This window comes from Microtus oregoni, unplaced genomic scaffold (assembly GCF_018167655.1).
Source record: "Microtus oregoni isolate MIOR12 unplaced genomic scaffold, Mior012 000012F_ref0000307, whole genome shotgun sequence".
NCBI lineage: Eukaryota > Metazoa > Chordata > Mammalia > Rodentia > Cricetidae > Microtus > Microtus oregoni.
The window spans coordinates 25,939,587-25,964,621 of record NW_024543071.1 but is presented as its reverse complement, the minus strand read 5'-3'; the positions used below and the strand labels follow the sequence as shown (position 1 = coordinate 25,964,621).

At 43.8% G+C, this 25,035-nt stretch overlaps 1 protein-coding gene across 2 annotated transcripts in view; it reads right to left on the bottom strand.

Moving 5' to 3' along the window:
- Pank1 (pantothenate kinase 1) overlaps positions 1 to 25,035 on the bottom strand; it is a 65,531-nt gene that overhangs the window by 16,517 nt on the left and 23,979 nt on the right. For both annotated transcript variants that reach the window (XM_041661296.1, XM_041661297.1), the window contains exon 2: positions 8,679 to 9,031. In XM_041661296.1, the coding sequence (XP_041517230.1) occupies positions 8,679 to 9,031 (353 nt within the window). The remainder of the gene's footprint in view (positions 1 to 8,678; positions 9,032 to 25,035) is intronic.

Below are 25,035 nucleotides of genomic sequence, written 5' to 3'. Positions count from 1 at the left end.
TGAAGATTACGACAGTCACCCGCTATCTGCACGACACTCCTCACACACAAAGGGCTCACTAGCTAGGGTGGCCCAGGAGTGTCCTTTCAGAATTCTATGAGGTAAAACCTCCCCTTGTTGGGGATTAAAAAAAAAAAAGTGCTGAATTATATGTGGTATGAAATCGGAAAGGAAGATATTTTGGAGAGGAAGCAGGCCAGCCAGAGGCAAGTCAGATGTGGGATACTACGGAGAGGGAGGTGGATAAGAAGAGACAAATCCCCTCCACTTCTTTCAGGGATGGAGGAGACGCAAGAATAGATCTGGCTGTAGGTGGTCTGAGCAGCTAGTGGCCGCTCTATGTCCTCAAAAGTTTAATTCCTATTAACACTGTCTCAGGTCCAAGTTGGTGATCATTTTCTCGGGGACTATTAGCCTTATTCAGCGGTTACAATAAGAAGCTAGGTAGATTTCCTCAGGTGGCACACTAGCACCAAGCAAACATCTCACAGTGATTCTATTTTCATCATATTTGCCACTACTATTTATGGGGCCTGTGGAAAAAATTCTACACAAGTGCTAGATAGACTTTGATATTCTGCTAAATGTAACGGAATGCTAGATCTAGGGAGAGGGTTGGGGCAGTAAAGGACCAGAGTTTGGGATCCCCAGAACTCATGTTAAAGACCTAGGCATTCTGGCTTCAAACCTCTAATCCTAGCTCTCGGGAGGTAGAGACAGGAGGATCCCTGGAGCTTGCTGGCTGGATAGCCTTGCTAAGTCTGTAAGCTCCAGGTTCAGCAAGAGACCTGGCCTCAGAAAAGAAGGTGAAGAGCAATAGCACGCGCAATATCCCACCCACACATCTCACACACAGACAAGAACATGTATACATACACATAAGGCAGCAGCTACAAGGAAACTTGACTTCCTGTCACTCACCTGAATTTGCTATTCAACACGTGGATGGAATCCTAGGCCTGCCTGCACTGCAGGATTAGACTAGGTCGCCAGCGCGGTAATCAAAGTCTCCTTGACACATGGGAAAAAGCATTCTAACTGCCCCACAGCAAATGCATCCCATACATGTTCCCCCAAACATAGTTCTTATCAAGTGAAACTTTTAAATGGGATGTACATGATTTACATTCTAAGAGGGCAATGCTATGGGTATAGAACTGTCCTATAGTGGGGCACAGTGGGCACACGTTATGTCCTCTGTCTACCGTGGTTCCATAGACTTACACCGGCAGCTCTGGCCATAGGCTGTCTTGTACTTCAGAAGTGCCTTGGTACCATGCAAAAAGCTACCCTCAATCACTGTTTAATAAACACTCAGTAAATGAACAAGGAAAGCTGTCACTTCCTGGGTCACCCCAGGTTGAAAAGTGGCGATTTCATCAGCTGATCTTGAAAACATAGGCTAAGCTGCTTAAATATCAGTCACAGGTTCATCAACAATATTGACAGCCACTCCCAGAGCCAACATCATAAATATGGACACAGGCAATCTGTCTATCTGGATACCCTGAAACTACCACCCCCGTGTCCAAGATAAGTGAACTAAACACATACATACAACTTTGATCTGAAACACTGTTATGTCACCTTTCCCTTTAAAATGGTTTTCCCAAATACCTCGCGAGAAGGAAGCACACATCTCTCCTATACATCTTTTCAGAAAAAAAGAGGTTCTTTGAGCCGAAGGTCATTCATTAAAGCCCCCAAACAAAGGGAAGCAAAAAGGTCACTTTTGTTGAGCCCTTAGGAAGTAGACCCTAAAGAGGAAGAAGTTCCCAGAAGCCCAGAAGCGAATGAGTCAAACTGACACAGAGAATTCCAAACAGGAAATCTGAAACTCAGTTTGTCTGTACACCTGAATTTACTTTGCGAAAAGTTTAAAACCTATCCTTCGGATTCCAGCTATGGAGAAAAGCTTTCCGCGGGCCAGAGTTTTCTTACACAAAGACACCATAAGGGAGGGTCAGAAAACAAAACAAGCCATGGACTGGCTAAAGGCAACAGACTGCTGAGGGCTGTGTCAACAAGACAGTCTGCTCACTCTGTAGTCACCTTCAGCCAAGGGGAAATTGTAGCATGCATCTTTCGATGCCTATACATTGGCAACTAACTAGCTATTTTTTATTTTGCACATTGTAAGCCAAGAAAACACAAGTGTGTTTTATTCTTTATTAGCACATTTACATATGGTTTAGATACTGTTTTTTTGTTTGTTTGTTTGTTTGTTTTCCTCAAGAATCCATGTATTCAGAACATGGTTCCCAGAGGGTGATGGGTTGATGAACTTTACCCCAAGTGGCGCTCCATGGTACATCCTGCCCTAGAGTGTATGTCTTCTCTGGAAACTGGAAGCTGACTGAGTTTTCTGAGTCTCTCTTGCCAAGAGCATCCACTCTACACCTGTCACCATTCTGTTGGACTTTTAAAGTCTGGTATGGTGGCCTTGGGAAGGTTGAGACAGGACACCAGTCCACTACTAAAAGCAGATCCTATCTATAAAAAAGTTCAAGGTTCAAAACTAATAAGCCCCTTTTTTCTTCCTTTAAGAGAGAATCTAGTCAGGTAGTGGTGGCACACACCTTCAATCCCAGAACTTGGGAGGCAGATGCAAGTGTATTTCTGAGTTCAAGGCCAGCCTGATTTACTGGCCAGCGTGAGTTCCAGAATAATCAGAGCTTCAGAAAAACCCTGTCTTGAAAGAGAGAGAGGGGGGGGGGGGGGGATGATGTCTTGGCTAGATGATCTTGAATTCCTAAACTTCCTGCCTCACTTCAGAAGTGCTGGACTTACAGACGTGAACCAACTACAGCTTTCTTTATAAAACTAGATTGCCTGAGACATTTTATTAGAGTAACCAAAAGCTGACTAATCAGTCACCTACAGCTTAATTACAAGGATATATTCTGAGAAACATATTGCTTGGCAATTTCATCACTGTGCAAACAGCATAGACTGAACTTACACAAACTAAGCCAGCATAATATTCCTAACCAATTTCATCTTTGGGACCTCTGCCACATACGCTATTGAATAAACACTGGGATGCAGCACAGAACTGTCTCTGTTCTAATTCTGATCTTAAATGGGCCTTGAATGATGACAAATTTGAACTATTGGAGGCAGCAATCACACCATTAAGATTCCAGAAGTTTGAACATAGCACAGTAAGCAAGGTGTTGTGCAATGATCAGCTCTGGGAACAAAAGCCTTGGTCTATAGGATTTACCACTTCTAATGGGAGAATTCATTCTGAGCAAAATCCCAACCTAACTTCAATGCAGAGAGAGCCAGTCATCCTCAGCAATCCTCCTGCCTCTGACACTCCCTCCCACCCAGGTCTGGGGTCACAGGCATGTGCAGCCACAGCTGGTTTTCTCATATAGGTGCCGAGGAGCTGAATTCAGTACCTTGTGTTTGCACAGTAAGCACTCTGCCCTGCTGAGGAACCTCCGCAGACCTCCTGGAGGTCTTAACACTGAAACCCGCATGAGGAAAGCATCCTTTCCCTGACCTCACTCAACCAGACTGTCGTCACAGCCTATTCAAAGCAGAGATCTGCAGATTCTTTTTAAGACAAAAATTAAAAGAATATCTTTTTGTTGTTATTGTTTTGTTATGTTTTTGTTTTTTGTTTGTTTGCCTGTTTTTCCAGGAGAGGGTTTGTCTGGCTGTCCTAGAACTTGCTCGGTAGACCAGGCTGGCCTCGCACTTACAGAGAAACCCTGTCTCTGGGGGAGGGGAGAGGGGGAGGAGAATGTTGCATTATTAATACTCTTGTTGAAGTTAAGTAAAGTATGAAGTATGGCAGAGCATGAAATATTAAAATTAGCAGATAAAGCATCCTATTACAAAGCTATCTGTAATCTACATTGTTTTGTGTTGTTATGAATAGCCAGGATTTATCACGTGATCATGGTTACACAGTGGAATTCTTCATTGGCTTATCAGTGACACATACCACGTAACATTAAGCTGATTTATTTATGGGGCGGTGTGTCACAGTGTGTGTGGAGATCAAAGGATAACTTACAAAAGTTGGTCCTCTTCTGCTACCGTCAGGGTTCTGCAGACTGAACTCAGGCTACCAGGCTTGCTGGCAAGCATCTTTACCACTGAGCTATCTCATTGGTCCCCATTTAATATTAGGCTAGGCTTTGCACTCCAGCTTGCTACATCATTAATTTAGGAAACAATTATACACCAATCATGAATTGACTTGAAGTCAGGAATATTGATGCGTGCTGCAATCCCAGCACCTGGGAGGCAGAGGCAGGAGGATTAGGAGTTAGGGCTACACCATAAGATCCTGTCTCAAGTAAGAAGCTTTGTTAGGACCATGATCCTAAATGTTAAATAAAAAAAAAAAATCAATAGGGGCTGGAGGAATGGTTCAGTGGTTAAAAGCACTGGCTCTTACTGCGGAGGACCTAAGTTTGATGCCCAGCACCCACACGGCGGCTCACAACTGTCTATAACTTAAGTCCCAGAGGATCTGACTTTCTTCTGGCCTCCACAGACACTGATATACAGACATATGTATAGGCAAAACACCCATACACATAAAAACAGAGGTAAAAATTAAAATTTTTAAACTGAAATTAAAAGAAGAGACTCTATGAAACAGAATAAAATTGAAATAGAGCCTTGTTCAATCAAAAATATCCTAGAGAAGAGTCTAATTTAAAGACTATCTCATCAGTTACAGCCTTTTCTGGTTATTCTAAATGAAAGAAAGAACAACTAACACTTCCTAAAAATGTAAGTGCATTTGCTATATACATCTGGGATGCAGTCCTCACACCTAACAAGTGCAAACTATTCAGAGTTTGCTGAAGACCGTCTGCTTGGGTCTGATAACTCAAGAGTTCTGACACTCCAAAAGCAGCGATTCTACACAACACCATCATTTTACACACATGTGATTTGTTCTTGGACAAACTGTCTAATGCAGAGAGTAGCATATATTCTTTTCTTAGTTTATTTCTGTATGTATCTGTGTGTTCGTGCGTGTGTGTGTGTATGTGGACAGAAGAATGTTGGATCTGGATCTGGAGTTACAGTTGGTTGTGTGCTGCCTAGAGTGCGTGATTGGATCCACACTCCGGTCCTCATGAATGAATAGCAAGGATTAACAGGATTAACTGATAAAGACATCCATGTAGCCCCTCAAACAGTGGTTCTCAACTTTCCTAATGCTGAGACCGTTTAGTCCAGTTCCTCATGTTGTGGTGATCCCGAACCATAAAATTATTTTGTTGCTACTTCATAACTGTAATTTTTCCACTGTTATGAATCATAATGTAAATATCTGATATACAGAATATCTGACATGTGACCCCTGTGGGGGTCTCTACTAGGTTGAGAACACTTGTCCTAGCTTATATAGTGACCCTTCGTTCCTAAGTCTTCAGCTTTCTATTGTACAACACCCAGGAGCTGGGACTCTGGACACATATGTGCATTAACACTTACTAATCCATTTGCCTAAAATATCTATACAGCCTGGTATTTATTACTTCTCAAGGTTTTTGCTTCAATGTTATCTCATCACATCTTGGACCCATCCCAACACTCTCTATCCTTCCTTTGCGTCTATTTCTCCTTCATGACACACACACACATTTTAATGTATATTAAACATATAAAATGTGTATTAAGCATACAAAACATCTATATATTTAATACATTGCACATTCACTTGCTTATCTGATCACTGACCACAAGGTAGTCAGGAGACGTGTAGCACACAGAAGGGGCACGATAAACCATGTGTTGAGTAGATGAATGGCTACCCAGAAAGAAGACAGGAGAAGCCTATCCATCCTCACAAGCTTTGGATAAAAGAACATCATCTATTAAATCATGGGAAGAAATCTTTCTCAATTCTGTCTTAACGTTGACCAAGACTTATCATGGAAACAGAAGACAGCTGTTAGTCCAATACGGATGGAAACAGTTTGGTCAATATTATTTTATTTAAGGTGTGCTACGTTTTTTTATGCTGTGCAACACTTGTTTAGTGATGTAAAGTAAAGGTGTGTTGCTTTTGTTTACGCTGCCTTTGTTTAACTCTGTGAAGCTGTGATTCTTTGTCTAAAACACTGATGGTCTAGTAAAGAACTAAATGGCCAATAGCAAGGCAGGAGAAAGGATAGGTGGGGCCGGCAAGCAGACAGAATAAATAGAAGGAGAATTTCAGAAAGAAAGGAGGAGGAGCAAGAGAAGGACGTCAGGGGCCAGTCACACAGCCAGGCTCAGAGTAAGGAGGAAAGTAAGACTTACAGAAGTAAGAAAGATAAAAGCCCGGAGGGAAAAGGCAGACAGGATAATTTAAGATATGAAAAGCTGGCTAGAAACAAGCCAAGATAAGGCCGGGCATTTATAAGTAAATAATAAGCCTCCGTGTATTTATTTGGGAGCTGGGTGCCCCCCCCCCCCACAGAGTGAAGAGTAAATAAAGAAGTACACCAAAGAGCTTAGTAAACACTCCATTTAGTAAATGCTCCCTCCCCTGGTCTAGTCATTAGGCTTCAAGCAACTGCCTCAAGGATGAGACGACCTTTCTCAGTTCAGAACCTAAGGAAACACACTTGCTCATGGCCAACACAGATTGAGTAAGTCTTTCTCCTAGGACATGAGCAAACCCTGAGGAGGGATGGAGATATGACAGAGGTTGCATAAATCTATCAGGTCATCTTGGTTCACGTCAGGCTCTCCAGTGCACAGACACGATAGCGTGTACTGGAACGCTTAAGAAACTTATCTCATTCCCACACAAAGTCAGCTCTCCTTCTGAATTAAAATGGAGTCCAAGACCAGATCTTACCCAGAAGGCATTGCTATACAAAAGCTTCTTCAAGGCCTGCAAGCCTTTGCTTCTTCACACAGTGCAAGAATGTGATTATCCCTTCTAGTTCTTCTGTCCTGGATGCCCCTCCCCCTCTCCCCACATTGCTGCTACTGTTTTGCGGATGACGAAACTGAGGCCCACAGCAGAAACACACATCAGCAAAAGTCACCGAGCAGGTAAATGCAGAAACAGAACTAGAATTCAGGTTCAACCACCCGCTCCCACTCCATTACGGACTTAAGTTTAGTTCTCCCATCCGTGCTCCTTCACTGTATTTTATTTCAAAACTGTTTGGTTACGGGATCCCTGTAGCAGGGAAGAAGCCCCCACCCATGAGTCATTTGAGTAAATGGTTGTACCAAAGTCTATAGCTGTGTAGGGAAGGCTGACACAGAAGAAAATGGTTAAAACCTAGAGCTACTCAGCCTAGCCAGGTTATTGCTGCAAGTCTGCAGCCAGCTCCTCTGAAAGTACCCCCTGAAGGGTCAGTTTGTACAGCGTGCACTCAAGCCTAAGTCCCGGATTTTATAAGTGGCATTACAGCCATCCCTAGAATATGACTCGCTGAAATCAGTGAAGGAAACGGTGTACCTTTTGACGGGCAAACTTTGCATCTTTCAGCTTTATTAAACACCATGAACAACATGATTGTTCGCTATGCAATAATCACAGGTTTTTCTACCAAGACTGGATTACACTTGTTCTGTGAGAAAACGCAGGTGTCTGCGCTGCAGGCTTTGAAAGTCGCATTCCACAACACGTCTCACCGGCTTGCCAACTTTCTCTTCTAACCTTCCCTTCACCTATGTTCAGGCACATATCTGCCTGTACTTTCCAAGATAGACCTACATTTGTCCCTTAATTTTATTCTCACTTTACCCCCAAGAGATGAAGCCAGTCAGTGGCAAGATTAGTATCTTGACTGAAGAGATGGAGAAATGAGAATGCAGATGTCAAGGGACTGCTAAATAGAGAAAGAACCTGGGATAAATGTTACTTCTCCACATCTAATACTAAGCACTGTGTACCTGTGTCTACCTTGTTCAATGATGATGCTCAATAATGAAGAAATTTACCAATAAATAATAGTGAGGATGCTTTCGATATAGGTTTTTTGTATGTTTTTGTGGCAGAGTGGCTAGCCTTGGTCCTTCAGCCTCTACATCCCAAGTGCTAGAATCACAGGTACGCACCATGATGGCCAGCCAAAAGAGAAACTTCTGAATGGCACTCACAAAACTGAGAAATGCATGAGAGCAAACGGGTATAAAGAAGAAAATCATTTTTAGTTAGAGCTGTAGAAAGTTTTCCTGTGGGTCTTAGTCTATATATCCATAGAACTGGCCTCACGATTATGTAGTAAGAGTCTGTGGAAAAACCCGTACTGTCTCTGAAGGTGATAGATATCATCTTATTGTGACATGATACAGCTGTTCAATCCCGGCATCATACAAATCATCCTGGCAATAAATGTAACCCTAGGACTCGGTGAGAGAATCAGAAGTTTGGGTTATCTTTGGCCTCATAGTGAGTTCAAGACCAGCCTGTGCCCTGGAAGTGAAGATAACAGACGTTAAGTACTCAATAAGAACCAGGTACATTTCCTCATTTAACCTTTCTTGGAACAACACTATGAAACAGGTCAAATATCTCTTATCATATGGGTGAGGAAACCACAGGAAATAGGTCAAATATTTGTTACCATATAGGTGGGGAAACCATGGCACAGACAAGTCCAAGTCCCAAGGTTAATGGTCTAGATCTCAGCAGCCCAGACTGTGGTCACGTGAGAGGCTTGGCTGATCTCACTACTGCAAACCCAACCTACCATTCTGAAGTCCTCTTCAAACTTGAAGGCCCCGCCTCCCGTGGCACAGAGGGTGGTGTGGAGGCTGGAGAAGTTCTTCTCGCTGCCCATCTGGATGAACATGTGCATGGCACAGGTGGGGAAGCGAATGAAGTGCAGGTTCCCTTTGCGCCCACACATGGTCAGGTTTTTCAGCTCCAGGTGGACGTCTCGGATTCCAGTTTTGCCATAGGCAGTGTTAGAAGTCAGATACTTCCGGATGCTCTTCAGGTTCTCCACTTCTTCTTGTTCTTCTTCTGCCGTGATATCCTTTGGTTCAAAGTAGACCAGCTTAACCAGGGTTCCGCCAATATCCATACCAAACCATGGGAATGCTGGGGGGGCAGAACAGAAAAGAATGAGGCTGCAGGCTCAGGGCTGGGATATTCAATGAGGACATGCATTCAACATTAAATTTCCTTTTTCTTTGTTTTTGCTTTGTTGTTTTTGTTTTACTGATGGAGGTGGGTCTTGTATCTTATCTGTTGCTTTCATTGGTTAACTAATAAAGAAAACTGCTTGGCCTGATAGGACAGAAAATTAGGTAGGTGGAGTAGACAGAACAGAATGCTGGGAGAAAGAAGCCGAGTCAGGCAGTCGCCACGATTCTCCCACCGGACACAGACGCAGGTTAAGATCTTCCCTGGAAAGACACCTCGTGGTGTTACACAGAATATTAGAAATGTAAGAGCTAGCCAATAAGAGGTTAAAACTAATGGGCCAAGCAGTGTTTAAAAGAATACAGTTTCCGTGTAATTATTTCGGGTATAAAGCTAGCCATGCAGGTGGCCAGGAGCTGGGGCAGCAGGAAAGGCAGCCCACCGCTCCTCTCACAACATTTTACAAGATAGGGCTTTTCTGTGGAGTCTTGGCTGTCCTTTACTCATTTTGTAGATAAGGCTAGCCTCGAACTCAGAGATCAGACTGCCTCAGGTCAACTACACGAATCTAAAATGAGGTTCAGAGAGACAGAGGCCCTGAGGTACCCACAGCTGTGTACAGTCACTGAGAATTAAGAGAGAGCACAAGGTTCTGCAGAATCCTAAGTCAGCCTCAGTTTTGCTGTGGGGACTTAAGAACCGTGCCAAGCCCTGTCTACGCTAGTCCAATGTTGGAAGACATTTTCTTTTCTTTTTTGCATAGACTCTAAATGTCATTTTATAGAAATCTTAGCCAAATTAATGGATGAGTTCCTAAGCCCGGAACAGTGATATACACCAGTACACAGAAGCTGAGGCAGGAGGATTGCAAGCTGAAGGCCAGTGTGGGCTACAGCCTCAGAGGAGAGGAGAAGAGGGGAGGGGAGACAAGACAGACTGATTCTGGGAACAAAATGTGCCTTTGAACGCTTTTGTTTCGGCCCTAGAGGTTGTCTCTATAAACCCTTGCCAACTGAGTGTGATGGGATCTAGTAAAGGTCTTTTGTGTGTTGCCAGAATCACCTGGCTTTCTACTCATGAGGTTGAGAGAAAAGTGTGCAAGGAAAATATCCCTACACTGCACACAGTCTTTCCTAAACCTCACCGCTGTTTCATTTATGACTCAAAGCATCCATTCGACAGTTGGTAAGTGCTTGTTTAGCATATGGTGTGTGTGTGTGTGTGTATGTGTGTGTGTATGTGTGTGTATGTGTGTGTGTATGTATGTGTGTGTATGTGTGTGTATGTGTGTGTGTATGTGTGTGTATGTGTGTGTATGTATGTGTGTATGTGTGTATGTGTGTGTATGTGTGTGTGTATGTGTGTGTATGTGTGTGTATGTATGTGTGTATGTGTGTATGTGTGTGTATGTGTGTGTATATGTGTGTATGTGTGTGTATGTGTGTGTATATGTGTGTATGTGTGTGTATGTGTGTGTATGTGTGTGTGAGTATGTGTGTGTATGTGTGTGTGTATGTGTGTGTGTATGTGTGCGTGTGTGTATGTGTGTGTGTATGTGTGTGTGTATGTGTGTGTATGTATGTGTGTGTGTATGTGTGTGTATGTGTGTGAGTATGTGTGTGTATGTGTGTGTGTATGTGTGTGTGTATGTGTGTGTGTATGTGTGCGTGTGTGTGTGTGTAGTATTTCAAAGATAACAGTTTTGACAAAGTTCTGACAACGTGATGAAACTAAAGTGGCCAGGTGTGGTGTCACGTGTCTCTAATCCTACCACGTGAGAGGCAGAGGTAGGGGGATCTTTCTGAGTTTGAGTTTCCTGGTCTACATAGTGAGTTCCAGAACAGCTAGAACTATGTAAAGACTCTGTCTCATAAAACAAACAAACAAGCAGTCCTAAAGCTACATTAAAAAAAAAAAAAAGGCCCAAGCCAGGTGTGGAACATGTCTGTAAATGTCTGTAATCCTAGCATCCAGGAAGTTGAGATAGGAGGATTGCCTGTTTTGATTTCCAGGGCAGCCTGAGCTATAGCTCAGCTGTAGCTGATTCTGTAGAATAAGACCCCTGTCTTAACAAAACAAAATGTCTAAGTATTCCAGGGTACATATAAGCCTGTAACTGGGGTGGCGCAATGGCTCAGTGAGGGCTAAGTGCACAGACTGCTCTTCTCCCGTTCCCAGCACTTAGCGCAACTGTCTGGAACCCCAGTTCCAAGAGACCCGGCATCTCTGGCCTCCTCAGACACAGGAGCACACAGGCGCACACACAGAGACACAGACACATTAATTTAAAAATAAAAAAGGTAGATCTTAAAAATAGAATGACCAAATTAACACAACTATTCAAACAAACTATAAACAAAGTGTCTGCCCTTTAGCAAAGAAAAGAAGAGTATGACTCCTATCTAAACTGTGGGACACTAGACAGTAGGAAACCTGATCTCACTGGAAGAACTTTCCCCAAATTTCCATTAATGAGAAAAGCAAAAGATCGGGGCAGTGTACACACAGACAGGTACAAATGCTTATCTTCTTTGTATTTGCTTTTTGCTTTGAGATGGGGTCTTATGTAGCCCAGGCTGGCCTCAAACTCAATGTGTATCCATGGATCCCCTTGGACTCTCTGACCCTCCAGCTTCCACTTCCTGAGTTCCGGAGTTACACATGTGCCGTGCTTGGTTTATGGGGCTCTGGAGACTGAACCTAGGTCCTCGTGCATGCTAGGCAAGGGCTCTACCAACTGAGCCACATCCTCAGCCTTTTCCTTTTTAAAAACAAAAAACAAAACAAAACAAAAAAAACCAGGGGAATCAAAGAAGGATGAGACATCCAGTTCCTACGTTAATGGATGTGAGCCGGCAGAAAGGACAGGAGACCTTAGATCTGCTAAAGTGACAGACACGGAAGGAGTGGCGACCCAGACAAAGGCTAGACAGAGGGAAATGACACTATATTCTGGCTGCTTTTAGTGCAATCAGCAGTTGGAAGAATTCAGCAACCATGGGAGACAGAATGACAGGAGGAAGAGCCCCCTCAAAACCTTTTATTTGGTTAAATCTTGCTACTGAAAATGACTGACTCTTAAAGGCACAGCAAGAGATTCCTGAACATTCTGCAAGTTATTCAGAAGCCTCATTTGCCTTTGGGCCAAAGCATCAAAACGACATGAAAAAATGTGTAGTGTTACAAAAATTCAGTACAATGTTTGATGAGCACTTTGGGCTAAGGTAAAAAAGAACAAAGATTGGAAGGACTGCATTAATTTAAGGAGGAAATTGTTCTAGGACCTGGAGACGGGGAGAAGGAGTCAGGAAGGGAGACTGAGGCTGTTTGTTCAAGAGCATGGCACGGACCTCGAATGAACAAGAAAGGCCCTACATTCTGTCCCTAGGATGATGGGAAGTGGAGCATAGAAAAGGAGTCATTGTTAGAGAAGGGGTGGTTGAGATAAGGTCTTGTCCTGTAGCCCACACTGATCTGAAACTTTTGAGCCTCCTGCCTCAGACCCTTACAGCTGAGTCTGCCCACACGGCCTGCTTTTCTACCGCCATGCACACAGCAAATCCTCTTCTGCACACTGCAACGCTTTTCCAGGCGTGTGTATGCTCGTACTCCTCTTCCTGAAAGCTAGATCTGCCTGAACCGAAGCTTCCCTCAGAGCCACCCTGTCAATGGAGATAGGAGAGAAGGGGAAGGAAGAAAGAACATCCCGTGCCACCGCCAACGCCCCACACATGCCAGAGATGGATGCCCAGATATGTGGATAAACTCAGCTGAACTAGTATGCCTACCAGAAGCCATGCCCATCCTAGACACAGAATGTTAGCATTCACTCCTTACTATCCTCCCCAAACCAGATGGTACAACAGAAGCAGGCTGATCTAACTCAGAGGTAAGTAGCCTGTGTGGCAGGAGCAAGGCCCTGAGCTAAATCCCCAGAGAAGGAGGAGGAGGTCAGTGAGAATAAACCAGAGGAATCAATAGTAAGAGACCATGTTTGGATTTCACAAGAACACTTCCATAAACAAGTGTTAAATAAAAACAGGAGACCACTGTTTGGACTAAGCACTTCCCCTACTCCCCGAAAGACCAAACTAACTCTGTGGAGTCATTCACACCCATCTGAAACTAAGCTATTGATTGGTCTGACCTCCTGAAAAATCTAGATTAGAAAAATACCAGGAACTGCACCCCACCCCAAACAAGCCAGCTTCTGCTAGAATCCTCCACCCCACACCCCACTTTTAATCCTTACACAAAGAAGCAACCTAGCTATGAGTAGGGACTCCTATCTATAGTCCTCACCTTGGATACTGAGGCAGGAGGATTGCTACAAATTATAGGCCAGCCTAGGCTATACAGTGAGTTCCAGGCCAGCTAGGATTCCTGAGATCCTTCCCCGAGAAAAAGAAACAAAACATCAAAGAAAGAAATGACTTCATGCTATCAATTATTTTTCTATGCTGATTCCCCTTCCCCGCCATAAAGGAAATGCCTTTTCTAATGACTGATTGATTTACATTTTATTGACTCTGCTTTCCAGGCCTTTTCTGTCCGTACCAAACATCTTTGGTTGGCCCACTGGAAAATTGCTAAAATTGAAAACAAAGCCAATTAAGCTTAGAAACCTTAAACTGGGGAGAAAGCTCAGCACGTGAAGGTATCTGAGCCTGAATGAGAGCCCTGGAACCCACACAAGAAAAAACGGACCTCAGACCTCCATGTGTGCCCCCTGACATGCACATAAACACGTGGACATGAAATAAATAAACCAAAAAATCAGTAATTTCAACTGTTGTGAGTCTACCTGTTGACAGCATTTATAAATAAACCTTTGCTCTTCACAGCAGAGAGAGCTGAGCTGGGTGGTGGTGGCACATGGCTTAAATCCAGCACTTGAGAGGCAGAGGCAAACAGATCTCTGTGAGTTTGAGGCCAGCCAGTGTGGGTACACAGAGAAACCCTGTCTCAGAAAGAAAGAAAGAAAGAAAGAAAGAAAGAAAGAAAGAAAGAAAGAAAGAAAGAGGGAGGGAAAGAGAGAGGGGAAGAAAGAAAGAAAAAGAAAGAGAAAGAAAGGAAGAAAGAAAGAAAGAAAGAGAGGGGAAGAAAGAAAGAGAAAGGAAGGAAGGAAGGAAGGAAGGAAGAAAGAAAGAAAGAAACCAGTTCAAGTGTAATAACATGGTGAGGTGAAAGATCAGGCCCCAGAGCGAGAAGCAGATCTGGGAGACTGGTAAACAATTGGTAAAACAATTTCCTGTGGCGATTTGAATGACAGATAACTAATATACCTGAGGCCTGAGCTGAGACTTGAAAGTCAAATGCTAGTGGCGTGCCCTGGCTCTTTCCGGCTACCACTGGCTGTACTTGTAAAGGTGAGAGGGAATGAAGTCAGAAAATAATTGCCTGGTTTAACAACAGCGAAGAAAGAGGGTGTGGTCAATAACCGAACTCGGTGGAATGCAAAGCAGGAACTCCTGCCAGGTGTGAGAGTGGAAACGCGGGGTGGCGCATGCCTGGAATCCCAACACTGGCGGGGTGGAGACAGAGGACCAGAAATTCATTGACTGCCTCAAAACAACAAAACAAAATGAAATAATGCCCCCTCTCTAAGCAAACCACTTTAGGGGTGGACATATTCTTGACCATGCTCAGTTTAAAGGCATAATTAAGGAAGAATGATGGGCACACTTTGGGCCGTGTTTACCTAAGTCAGGTAGTAACCGTCTGAAGGGTTAAAATGCCTCTGGGCAAGCTCAGCTTGTGCCACTTGGTTTTTGCTGAAGAAGGAAAGGGCACTTTGAAGGTGTATTATTAATACAAAACTATGCGCTAAACATGCCCGTCTTGCTTCTGGCTAAGAGTTAGGTCTACGGAGCAGGGGAAAACCACCTGGTGACAACCAACCCGAAATAGCCTCTTCCTGGGAAAGGTCAGTTAGCACTCAACACTCTCTGCAGAAATCACCTGTCACAGAGCACACACAAGGAAGGAGGGTGTCGCAAGGAAAGGTGCGGCTTTGCTGCAGGGCTGTGGAAAGAGTTACGAAGCTGATTCGTCTTGAAAAGGTGTACAGCGGGGGACCCATGGGTCTGAACCCGCACAATCAGGGGGCAGCGCCATTGTGAGTGGGTTAGCCTCTCCAGACATCTTAACTCTGAACAACAGCCTCTGCAACTGCTACCTAATTAAGGTGACATCGGAGGGGAAGAAGGGCTAGTGGTAGGGCTGAGGAGCGCAGATGGAAACCAGAAAGGGACATTCTCCACCTGGGGCAGAGCATCTAACAGGGTTGCAGAATCCCGTCTATACTTTGGAGTGGCTACGGAGGGACTACATCCACTCCTTCCAAAACAGCACAGCAGTGTGTGCTGCCTTTTCTGAACTTTGTTTTTCTACGTTAGTACACAATGGGAGGAGTATGGAGAACAGCTAGTCTTTAGTTCAGAAGTCTCTAAATCAGCAGTTCTCAACCTGTGGCTTGTGATCCCCTCGGGGTGGGGTGTTGGCTAAGACCATAGGAAGACACAGATATTTACATTACAACTCATAACAGTAGCAAAATTACAGTTATGAGGTATCAGTGAAAATGATTTTATGGTTGGGAATCACCACCCATAAACATGAGGCACTGTATTAAAGGGTCGCAGCATTAGGAAGGTTGAGAACCACTGCTCTAAATCAATAGGGATCACACCCAAGTTGATTTAGAATGACTTCATATCACCTAATTTAGAGCCCTAATTAGGCATCATCTGGATGCTGTGACTAGCCAGGACACTGGAACAGTCTCCTTTGAAGATTTGGATGTATTTCATCTGCAAGACAAATATCTGGTCATCAGAAGAACGCACTGTGGCAGTCACTTGTGCTACTGACCAGATAATTCTGGTATTTTCCTTTTAGGAACAATGAGGTAAGATAGCAACTCCTGCCATTTGATAACTGACCTGGGCCATGTTCCTAATGAGGCTACTGAGCTGTCAAGGTGTGTGCTTTCCAGGCAACGGGGCATGGATGGCTGGAAACACTGCAGCACCCTTAGCCAAAATAGCAAGACTCAGGTTGCTCTGTCATCTGGGTCTCAGACTGAAGATGAGTCAGAGTAGACTCCCTGTCACCCTTCGATAGAGACCTGCCTTGTTTAAAAAATACTTTATTTTTAATCGTGCATGTATGTGAGTGTGTGTCTGTGGGGGCCGAGCGCATAGGACCTCTTGAAGCTGAAATTACAGGCAGCTGTGAGTAACCTGATGTGGGTGCTCAGAATTAAATACGGGTCATCTGGAAGACCAATATACTCCTCTCTCTCTCTCTCTCTCTCTCTCTCTCTCTCTCTCTCTCTCTTTTCGAGACAGGGTTTCTCTGTAGCTTTTGGAGCCTATCCTGGAACTAGCTCTTGCAGACCAGGCTAGCCTCGAACTTACAGAAATCCACCCGCCTCTGCCTCCCGAGTGCTGAGATTAAAGGCATGCACCACTACCGCCTGTCCCAATAAACTCTTTTATCCAGAGTCACTTCTCCAGCCAACTGCCTTTTTAAAATTAAAATAAACTTAACACATGTATTTGTGTGCATGTGTAGGTCAGAAAACAACTTGTAGGGTCAGCTCTCTCTTTCCACCATGTGAGCCCTGGGTCTCAAGTCGTCAGAATTACAGTAAATCATCCCTCCAGCTAGGACTCTTTTTGACATATTTGGTAGTTTAAATGTAACTGGCTCCTATAAGCTCATAGGGAGTGGCACTATTAGGAGGTGTGATGGGGGAGTGTCATATCAATCTGTTGATTTCATTGGTTAAAAAAATAAAGAAACTGCTTGGCTGGCCCTCATAGGTTAAAACATAGGTAGGCGGAGTAAACAGAACAGAATGCTGGGAGAAAGAAGCTGAGTCAAGGAGTCGCCATGATTCTCCCACTCCAGGCAGACGCAGGTTAAGATCATTCCTGGTAAGCCAGCTCTTGGGCTACATAGATTATTAGAAATGGGCTAGTCCAAGTGCAAGAGTTAGCCGAGAAAAGGCTAGATATAATGGGCCAAGCGGTGTTTAAAAGAATACAGTTTCCATGTAATTATTTAGGGGCATAAGCTAGAGCTAGCCATGTGGGCGCCCGGGTGCTGGGGACGCAGCCCTGCCACTCCTATTTCAACGTTGGGCGCCGACTGAAGGCGTAAGTCACAAACAATGCCACACCAGTTTGGAATTATGATTAATAGGGTGGTATTTATTTAAAGGGGAAAAAACTTAGAGATCGCCATCCCAGACAACAGCCCTCTATGCAACCAGGAAGGGAGTCTAGTCGCCGGCAGAGCAGGAAGTGAAGAGAGAGAGGAGAGGGAAGTGGCCGCTTTTTTAAAGGGAGAGAGACCACGCCCCAATGGGCTGGTATCTCAGCAGCTATAGGTTAGAGGAGCGGGAGGACCTCCCGCAACAGAGGTGTAGCTTTGTTGTAATAGGTATGGCCTTCTTGGAGGAAGTGTGTCACTGTGGGGGTGGGCTTCGGGGAGGTTTCATATATTCTCAAGCCACGCCCAGTGTGTCAGACCACTTCCTGTTGCTATCAAGCTAAGACGTAATACTCTCATCTGCTTCTTGAACACATGTCTGCCTGCACACCACCATGTCACACGATGGTAATAATGGACTAAACCTCTGAAGATGTAAGCCACCCAATTCAATGTTTGTCCTTTATGAGTCACCATGGTCATGGTGTCTCTTCACAGCAATAGAAACCCCAATGAAGACAATATATAAACCTTTTGCTTTGTTTTGTTAAGCCACTGGGATTTCATAGTTATTTGTTGTTATAGATAGATCTGCTACATTAGTCAGTGCTGAATTAAGATAATGAAATACTTGAAATAATCAACTTACAAAGAGAAAAGGTTTGTTTGGACTCATGGTTCTAGATGCTCTAATCTAAGACCTAGCAGCTGCTATACTCTGGGCCTGTGGCAAGCCAGCAGAACCAAAATGATCACTCTATCAACCAGGAAACAAGTGGCAGAGAAGAAGCAGTGACCAGGATTTCACAACCTCCTTTATGGAAATGAATCCAATGGCATTAGACCTGCAGCTTAAGTCCCACCACCTAGTGGTTCTTCCACCTCCGACCAACATACCTGTGCAACCAAGCCTCCACGTGGGAACATTTGGGAAACACTTAGGCAAACTATCGTGCTTGCCTGAACTGACTCCTGCATCAAATCTTTGGCTGCTTGTTGTCCTGAGAAGTCTCTTTCTTCAGCAGAATTAGACACGGGGCTTGTCACCACTCCTGGGAAGTGTGTGGTGGGTCACTTATTAAAAGGTAAGTCCGGTTAACATTCACTTCTTTCCTAAACTTTCTTCAAAAACAAACCAGGACGGTCGATCTGATAGTGGCTCAAACTGTGAATTGAAACTGCATTCCAATCACTGTGGCAAGAATTTTATACACTTTTTGACAGTACGTAGGTGATGTCAGAGCTTTTTAAGCCTTGGGACCTTACGCGGCTCAGCTGTGCATGACCCAAGGACATACGTCGGCATCAAAGATCATCCTAGGACAGCAGCTCTAAGTTCATTGTCTCCCACCACTGACGATTAATGATGTGGACTCTCAACAAGTATTCAAAATGAACACAGGCTTTATGGAGAATTATCTACAGAGGAACTGGACTAAGAATACTGGCTATTCTTCCACAGGACCTTGGTTTGCTTCCCAGCACCCACCCACGTGGTAGAAGCAATCACCTGTAACTTCAATTCCAGAGGATCCAATGCTGTCTCCTGACCTCCACTGGCACTAGGCAGGCTTGGGGTGCACATACAGTCATGCAGGCAAAACATTCATAGACATAAAATAAACAAATTTGAAGAAAATTATTATAGAAAAGTGAGAAATCAAGTTAACTGAACTAAGAAAGGGAGACAAAGTCCTGTGAATGAGAGAAAGATTTCAAAGAGAAAAACAGGCTGTTGAATTTCCTTTGTCTGGGGTTTTTGTAGGCAATGACAGAAACTGGACAAATTCAGAGGAAAACCTCTGTTAAAACTGGTTAATTTTCTGGGATATCATGGACTGAAACAATGGAGGATCTACATTCTCTATGCATGTCCTCCTAACCCAACCAGGTTGATGAGTATGTGTTATTCATATGTTACCACCCTGTCAAGGCTGGTTACAGATGGCACCCCAGTCCATCTTAGACTTTAACTACCTGCTAGCTATTAGTCACTTGGCCAGCATTACTATCTTCTGACCTTGCAGGTGTCTTGCTAACTGTTAATTAAACTCAATGGCTTCTTAGTGGCTGATCTTGACTGACTGTTGGACATCAGTTAACAACGGGTATTACTACCTCTGACTTTGAAGATGTCTCAAGTGCTGTCAACTGCACAGAGCTGTCTTTGGTATCATAGCTACAAAGGAATAAATAGCAGCAGTGGTCTTGGCTATCTCTGTCTACAGAATAGTCTGGGATCTCTTTCTTGAAATAGGACAGGCTTGTCAGAAGCCATCCTTGCTTACAGCTTAGTCTAATACAACTAACTGCATTAGAAGCAATGTATTAAAAGCAAGAATATTCAACAATATTTAATAACAATAGTGTTTAGCATGTGTTTCCCAGAGGGCAAAGGTCTCACAGACACTATCCAGCTGGCCCATTGTAACTGGCCTTGATTCTTGAAGCCTGTTCTCTCTCTCTGGTCCACTTGACTATCTTATACTGCCTAAAAGTAACTGGCTCTGCTTCATTAGCTTAAAACAAAGACTCCTTTTCTTTTTCTTTCCTCCCAGTCCCCTTTGCTACTTCTCTCTTTTATTTGAGATAGAGTCTGTAGCCCAGCCTATCTCTAAACTATAGCCAGGAATGGCCTTCAACTCCTGATCCTTTTGCCTCCTTCAAGTGCTGAGATTAAAAGCATGCACCACCACTCTTGGTTTCAATGTTGTTCCTTAAAGTCTTTTTGAATACTAGGATCATCTGAGATGATTTGATTTCTGTGGTAAATGTTAAGGGTACATAGTGAACATAAATATCAAAGACAAGATCCTTAAAGTTTTTTTGAATACTAGGATCATCTGAGATGATTTGATTTCTGTGGTAAATGTTAAGGGTACAGAGTGAACTTAAATATCAAAGACAAGAAAACAAACAACAATAAAAACTAGAAAAAGGTTCCTACTGGCTTCAGAAGCAATTTTAAAGATATAAGGGAGTCTGGCGAGAGAAAAAAACTATTTCCTCTTGACTTCACAGGATAAAGAACTAAGGGAAAATCTGAGACTCCCTCTAGTTGACCACAGAGATTTAAGTGTCTTAGTGAGGCAACACTCTCTAAGTGCCAACAACACAAATTTTTGGTCAATGATGGTGGTCCCCTGAGAATAGCACCTAAATGACAGTATAGCCACCTTAGTACGTATGGATTTCTACATGGTCACACAGTGACACCAAACACGTCAGAATGCACGTATCTTTGAGTAACACAGGCTATATTCTTCCTAATTGTAATTAGACACCTGTATGAGCAGTTACTCCTTTGGGCATGTACCTGATCTAGTGGCCTTGGACAGTGACAATTCTTTCAAAGAATTAAGCAGTTAAGTTAGGATCACGCTATGGGCTGTTGAGCTGGATCAGCAGCCACAGGTGATTGCTGCACACACCAGACTGGCGACTGAGTTCAATCCTGAATAGGACTTCTACAAGTCAAAAAAAAAAAAAAAAAAAAGAGCCCCATGGACAACAAAATTGTATGCTGGGGATACAGCACAGTGGCAAAGTACATTTCTACCATGTATGAGGTCTAGTTCTTATACGCCAACATCCCAAATGCACACACGCTAAGCACTCCAAAGCCATATGTCAACGGTGTGAAACCAAGGGTTCAAAAACTCCATCTATAAGGACCTTAGAATTTAATAAAGGGTTTCCGTAACACTGAAGAGACCCATTATTGTACAGAGAGATCTGTCAAGCTTTAAATTCTCTTTACAAAGACACCAGAGTCAGTGTTTCTCTCAAGTTAATGCATGCCAGATTGTCTAAATTTAAACTGTAGTCATGGAGTGACTGTCAATGCTGTCAAGGGTATATGTACCACAAATGGGAAGGTAAACTGGTGCAATCTTTCCCACGGGGCTAGGTTGGTGTACAAAAGAGCTCCACAACAGCCCAGAATGGAGTATAACAAAGGTGTATTTCCTTGGGGATAAACTCAGAGAAAGAATAGTGATCTGCAATCCTCTGTGTGTGCTGGGAACTGGAATCGAATCCAGCAGCCAATTTTCATCTGCATTTATAGTACATGAGTCCACGCCCAATGTGGGCTGGTATCTTAAATGCTATTGGTTCAAGGAGTTCCACAGTCGGGCTATTCAGAAATCTGTATTAAAAAGCTCCAGATTCTTCAACCTTTGACACCTTCATTCTAACCCTAAGGACATTATTATGAATGTGTCCAAAGAAATTAGCATAAAATTTTCAAAATATGGCGAAAATGTACCTTGACTACAAAACACTTGCCTAGTATGTAGAAGGCTATAGGTTTGATCCCTGGCAATTAAAAGACAAAAACTTGAAGCATCAATGTTTAAAAATTCAGGGCTGGAAAAAGAAATGATTATCCATTAGTACAAAGAAACAATACATCCTTATTTAAATAATTTGATGGGGGGGTGACTGGAGAAGTGATTTTTTGGTGCTCGTTCAGAGGACCCGTGTTTAGTTCCTAGTACCCTCATGGCAGCTTACACCCTCTAACAACAGTCTTAGGGAATCTCCTGGTTTCTATGGACACCAGGCATGCACATGGTACATAAACATACATGCAAGCAGAGTACTCATACACAAAATAAAATAAAAATAATTTTGTTGGACAGAACTTAAGGGCATTAAAAGAAAGTTCCAGTTAGGGTCAAGGAGGGTGATTAAGCGGCACACGCTGTACAATTGCAGTTCTGTCGATGGATGAAACTGGCCTTGAGCAATTACAGAAAGCCAGCCTAGAATCACTGTTAGCCACGGGTCATAGAACAGGGTGATCCTTTCTCCGGAATTTTCTGACACCTTCTGATTTTTAGAATTAACACAGTTAAACTTCATAATCTGAGGTCTTTCTAAGTTCCATCTCTGTCATGGTATAAAAGAAAAGAAACTGCTTTAACTTTGCTTCAAGTAGCGATAGCCGATCTTTGGTTTCCCATGGAAATCAATTCAACATTTCGTTTACTACCCATAACGGCCTCCACGTCAAAGTTACAACCCACTGGGCACTAGCCATCAAACATGGCAGAGAAGCCAGGTGCGGTGTTACACACCTGTTGATGTGGGAGTGTCATATATCAATCTGTTGATTTCATTGGTTAAGTAATAAACAAACTGCTTAGGCTCATAGTTTAGAACATAGGTGGGTGGAGTAAACAGAACAGAATGCTGGGAGGGAGAGGAAGTGAGGTAAGACGCCTCAGACAGAGACGCCATACCCCGCTCCCGGGCAGACGCACGCAATGAAGCTCTGACGCAGGATGGACGTGGGCTAGAATCTTTCCCAGTAAGACCGGGGCTACACAGATTATTAGAGATGGGTTGATCGGGATATCAGAATTAGCCAGTAAGGGCTAGAGCTAAAGGGCCAAGCAGTGTTTAAATGAATACAATTTGTCTGTTGTTATTTCAGGGCATAAGATAGCCAGGCGGCCAGGGTGCTGGGGACGCAGCCCCGCCGCTCCTATTACTACAACCTGTAATCTCAGTACTTAGTGAACTGAGGAAGGGGGACCATGATCTTGAGGCCAGCCCACACCACAGAGCAAGTTTCTGTCACAAAAACAGGGTTGGGGGTTGTGGGTTAATATTAATTAGTCCCTTTAAAATCAGGAGAGCCAGGTACAGTAGCACACAGTTGTCATCTCAGCACTTGAGAGGCGAAGGTAAAAGAGCTACCATGAGTTATGGCCAGCTTGGGATACTTAGTTCAAGGCTGGCCTGAGCCACATGGTGCGGTTCTCAAACGACAAACAAAATAAATCAAAAGAAACCATAAACACACACCTCTCTCCCCTCCCACCTCTCTGTGTGAGACACAGTCTCCCTGGGTACCCCTGGCTGGCTTGGAACTGGCTATGTAGTTCAGGCTCATCTGAAATTCACAGAAATCAACCAGTCTCTGCCTGCCGAGTGCTGGAAGTATAGGCCTGTGCCACCACACCAGGCAAAAACATGAACTTGTGGGTTGAAGGCAATGTAGTACAGATAATGTTAACACATTTCTCTCTGCTGACATAGTCATAAAATACATTACCCTTTTATTGTTTTATTGGTGAAGGGGACAAACAAAGGCGGGTTGGCCTGGGGCCCACAAAAGCTGGCCTCTTCACATTTTGTTGCCTGTGTAACCTCAGCAGCAGAAATGACTCCCACGCCACAGTCGACTGCACACTTGGAATTGAAACTGGATCTCTGTGGCTTATTTACAATCATGTTTCCTTAAAGCAACCTCGACTTCGGTGTTTTGTACAACTGCACTCGAAAGCAAGGATGTCTTATTTGTGTGTGGTGGCGGGAAGCAATGACTTCGTGGGATGGCACACTTGTCGAGGGCAGAGGACAACTATGGGGGGAGTCGTTCTCTCTTTTCACTGTGGATCCTACGGATTGAAGGAACGTTGCCAGACCTGAGAGACATGCCTTTGCTGGTTGAGCCATTTGGCTAGCCCTAATTACAGTTTCTTTTCTAAGTGACTGGCCATATTCACCCATGCGGTTTCTCAAACTTACCAAACTTCACAAAAACAAACAAACAAAGTAACCAACAAAACACCTAAGGCATATTATAAAAATATGGATCGCCAGAACAGAAATGTGAGTAGTGGTAGGGTATTTGCCCACCGCCCACGAGGCCAGTTCAATCCACAGCGCCATAAAAAAATAAATAAATAAAAATAAAAACAAAGAGTACAGACTGCCAGGCCATCGTCTAGAGATTTGGGTTCCCTGGGGCTGGAGCACTGCCCAGGACATGTTTCCAACAAGGGGTCCCTTCACTCGAGTTCAGAACTACTTACTACACTAGCTGACTCCAGACGAACGGTCTAAAAAGCTGGAGCTCATCTTCGGCGAGATGCTGGCACTTGATCAAGCTGCTGCTCCTGGCACCTCTGAGGACAGAGCCCTGCTGCTGACAGCTGAAAGCAGCACAGGCCAGTGACCCATAGACGCCGCTGTTCCCAGGACACACCTAACTGCTTCCTAACAAATTTCTTCACGAACGACTGACTTCATGAGTGCTGCAAGTGATTTTCAGATTTAAAATCCAGATTTTGAAGTTCTAGACATCATGCTTGATTAACCCCAGGGTTGCAGTTCAGAAAGTCTTATAATTAAATTCCCTTGATGTCTCCTCTCTCTCTCAGCAACGACCATGGTAGAGGTAAGTATGCATTTCTTCATAAGGAAGCCAGCTCTGGCAACAGTACTCAAGTATTTAGGTCATGTCGGTGCACAGTTCTTTGATTTGCAGCCCATCTGGCTGACCCTAACACAGATAACCACATGAAATTAAAACAAGCTGAAATATCAACATTTCAAACAACAACAAAAACCCCCGTGTCTTGAGATTAAGATTTAAAAAGCAAGATGCTCTTGCAGGGGCAAGGGAAACCATGAGCCAAGGCTCCCTTCATCCCTGCATTTGGACGAGACAGAAGCAAGATGGAACTGGGGGTGATCCAAACATACCAAACTCAAAAGTTTACAAAACATTTCTCAGTTCACACCTGTAATCCTCATACTGGGTAAATCTCACACAGAGACTGAGATTGGAGGATCAGTGTGTGGTCTTCGGGGCCAGCCTGGGCTAGTAAAACTCAAACCGAACAAGTGCCCAAAGAGCAGTTTTTAGTCCCAAGGTCCTGGAGACTCAGTGCCACCCTTATGACAGAAATTACAGACAAGACTAGTCACAGAATAAAAAA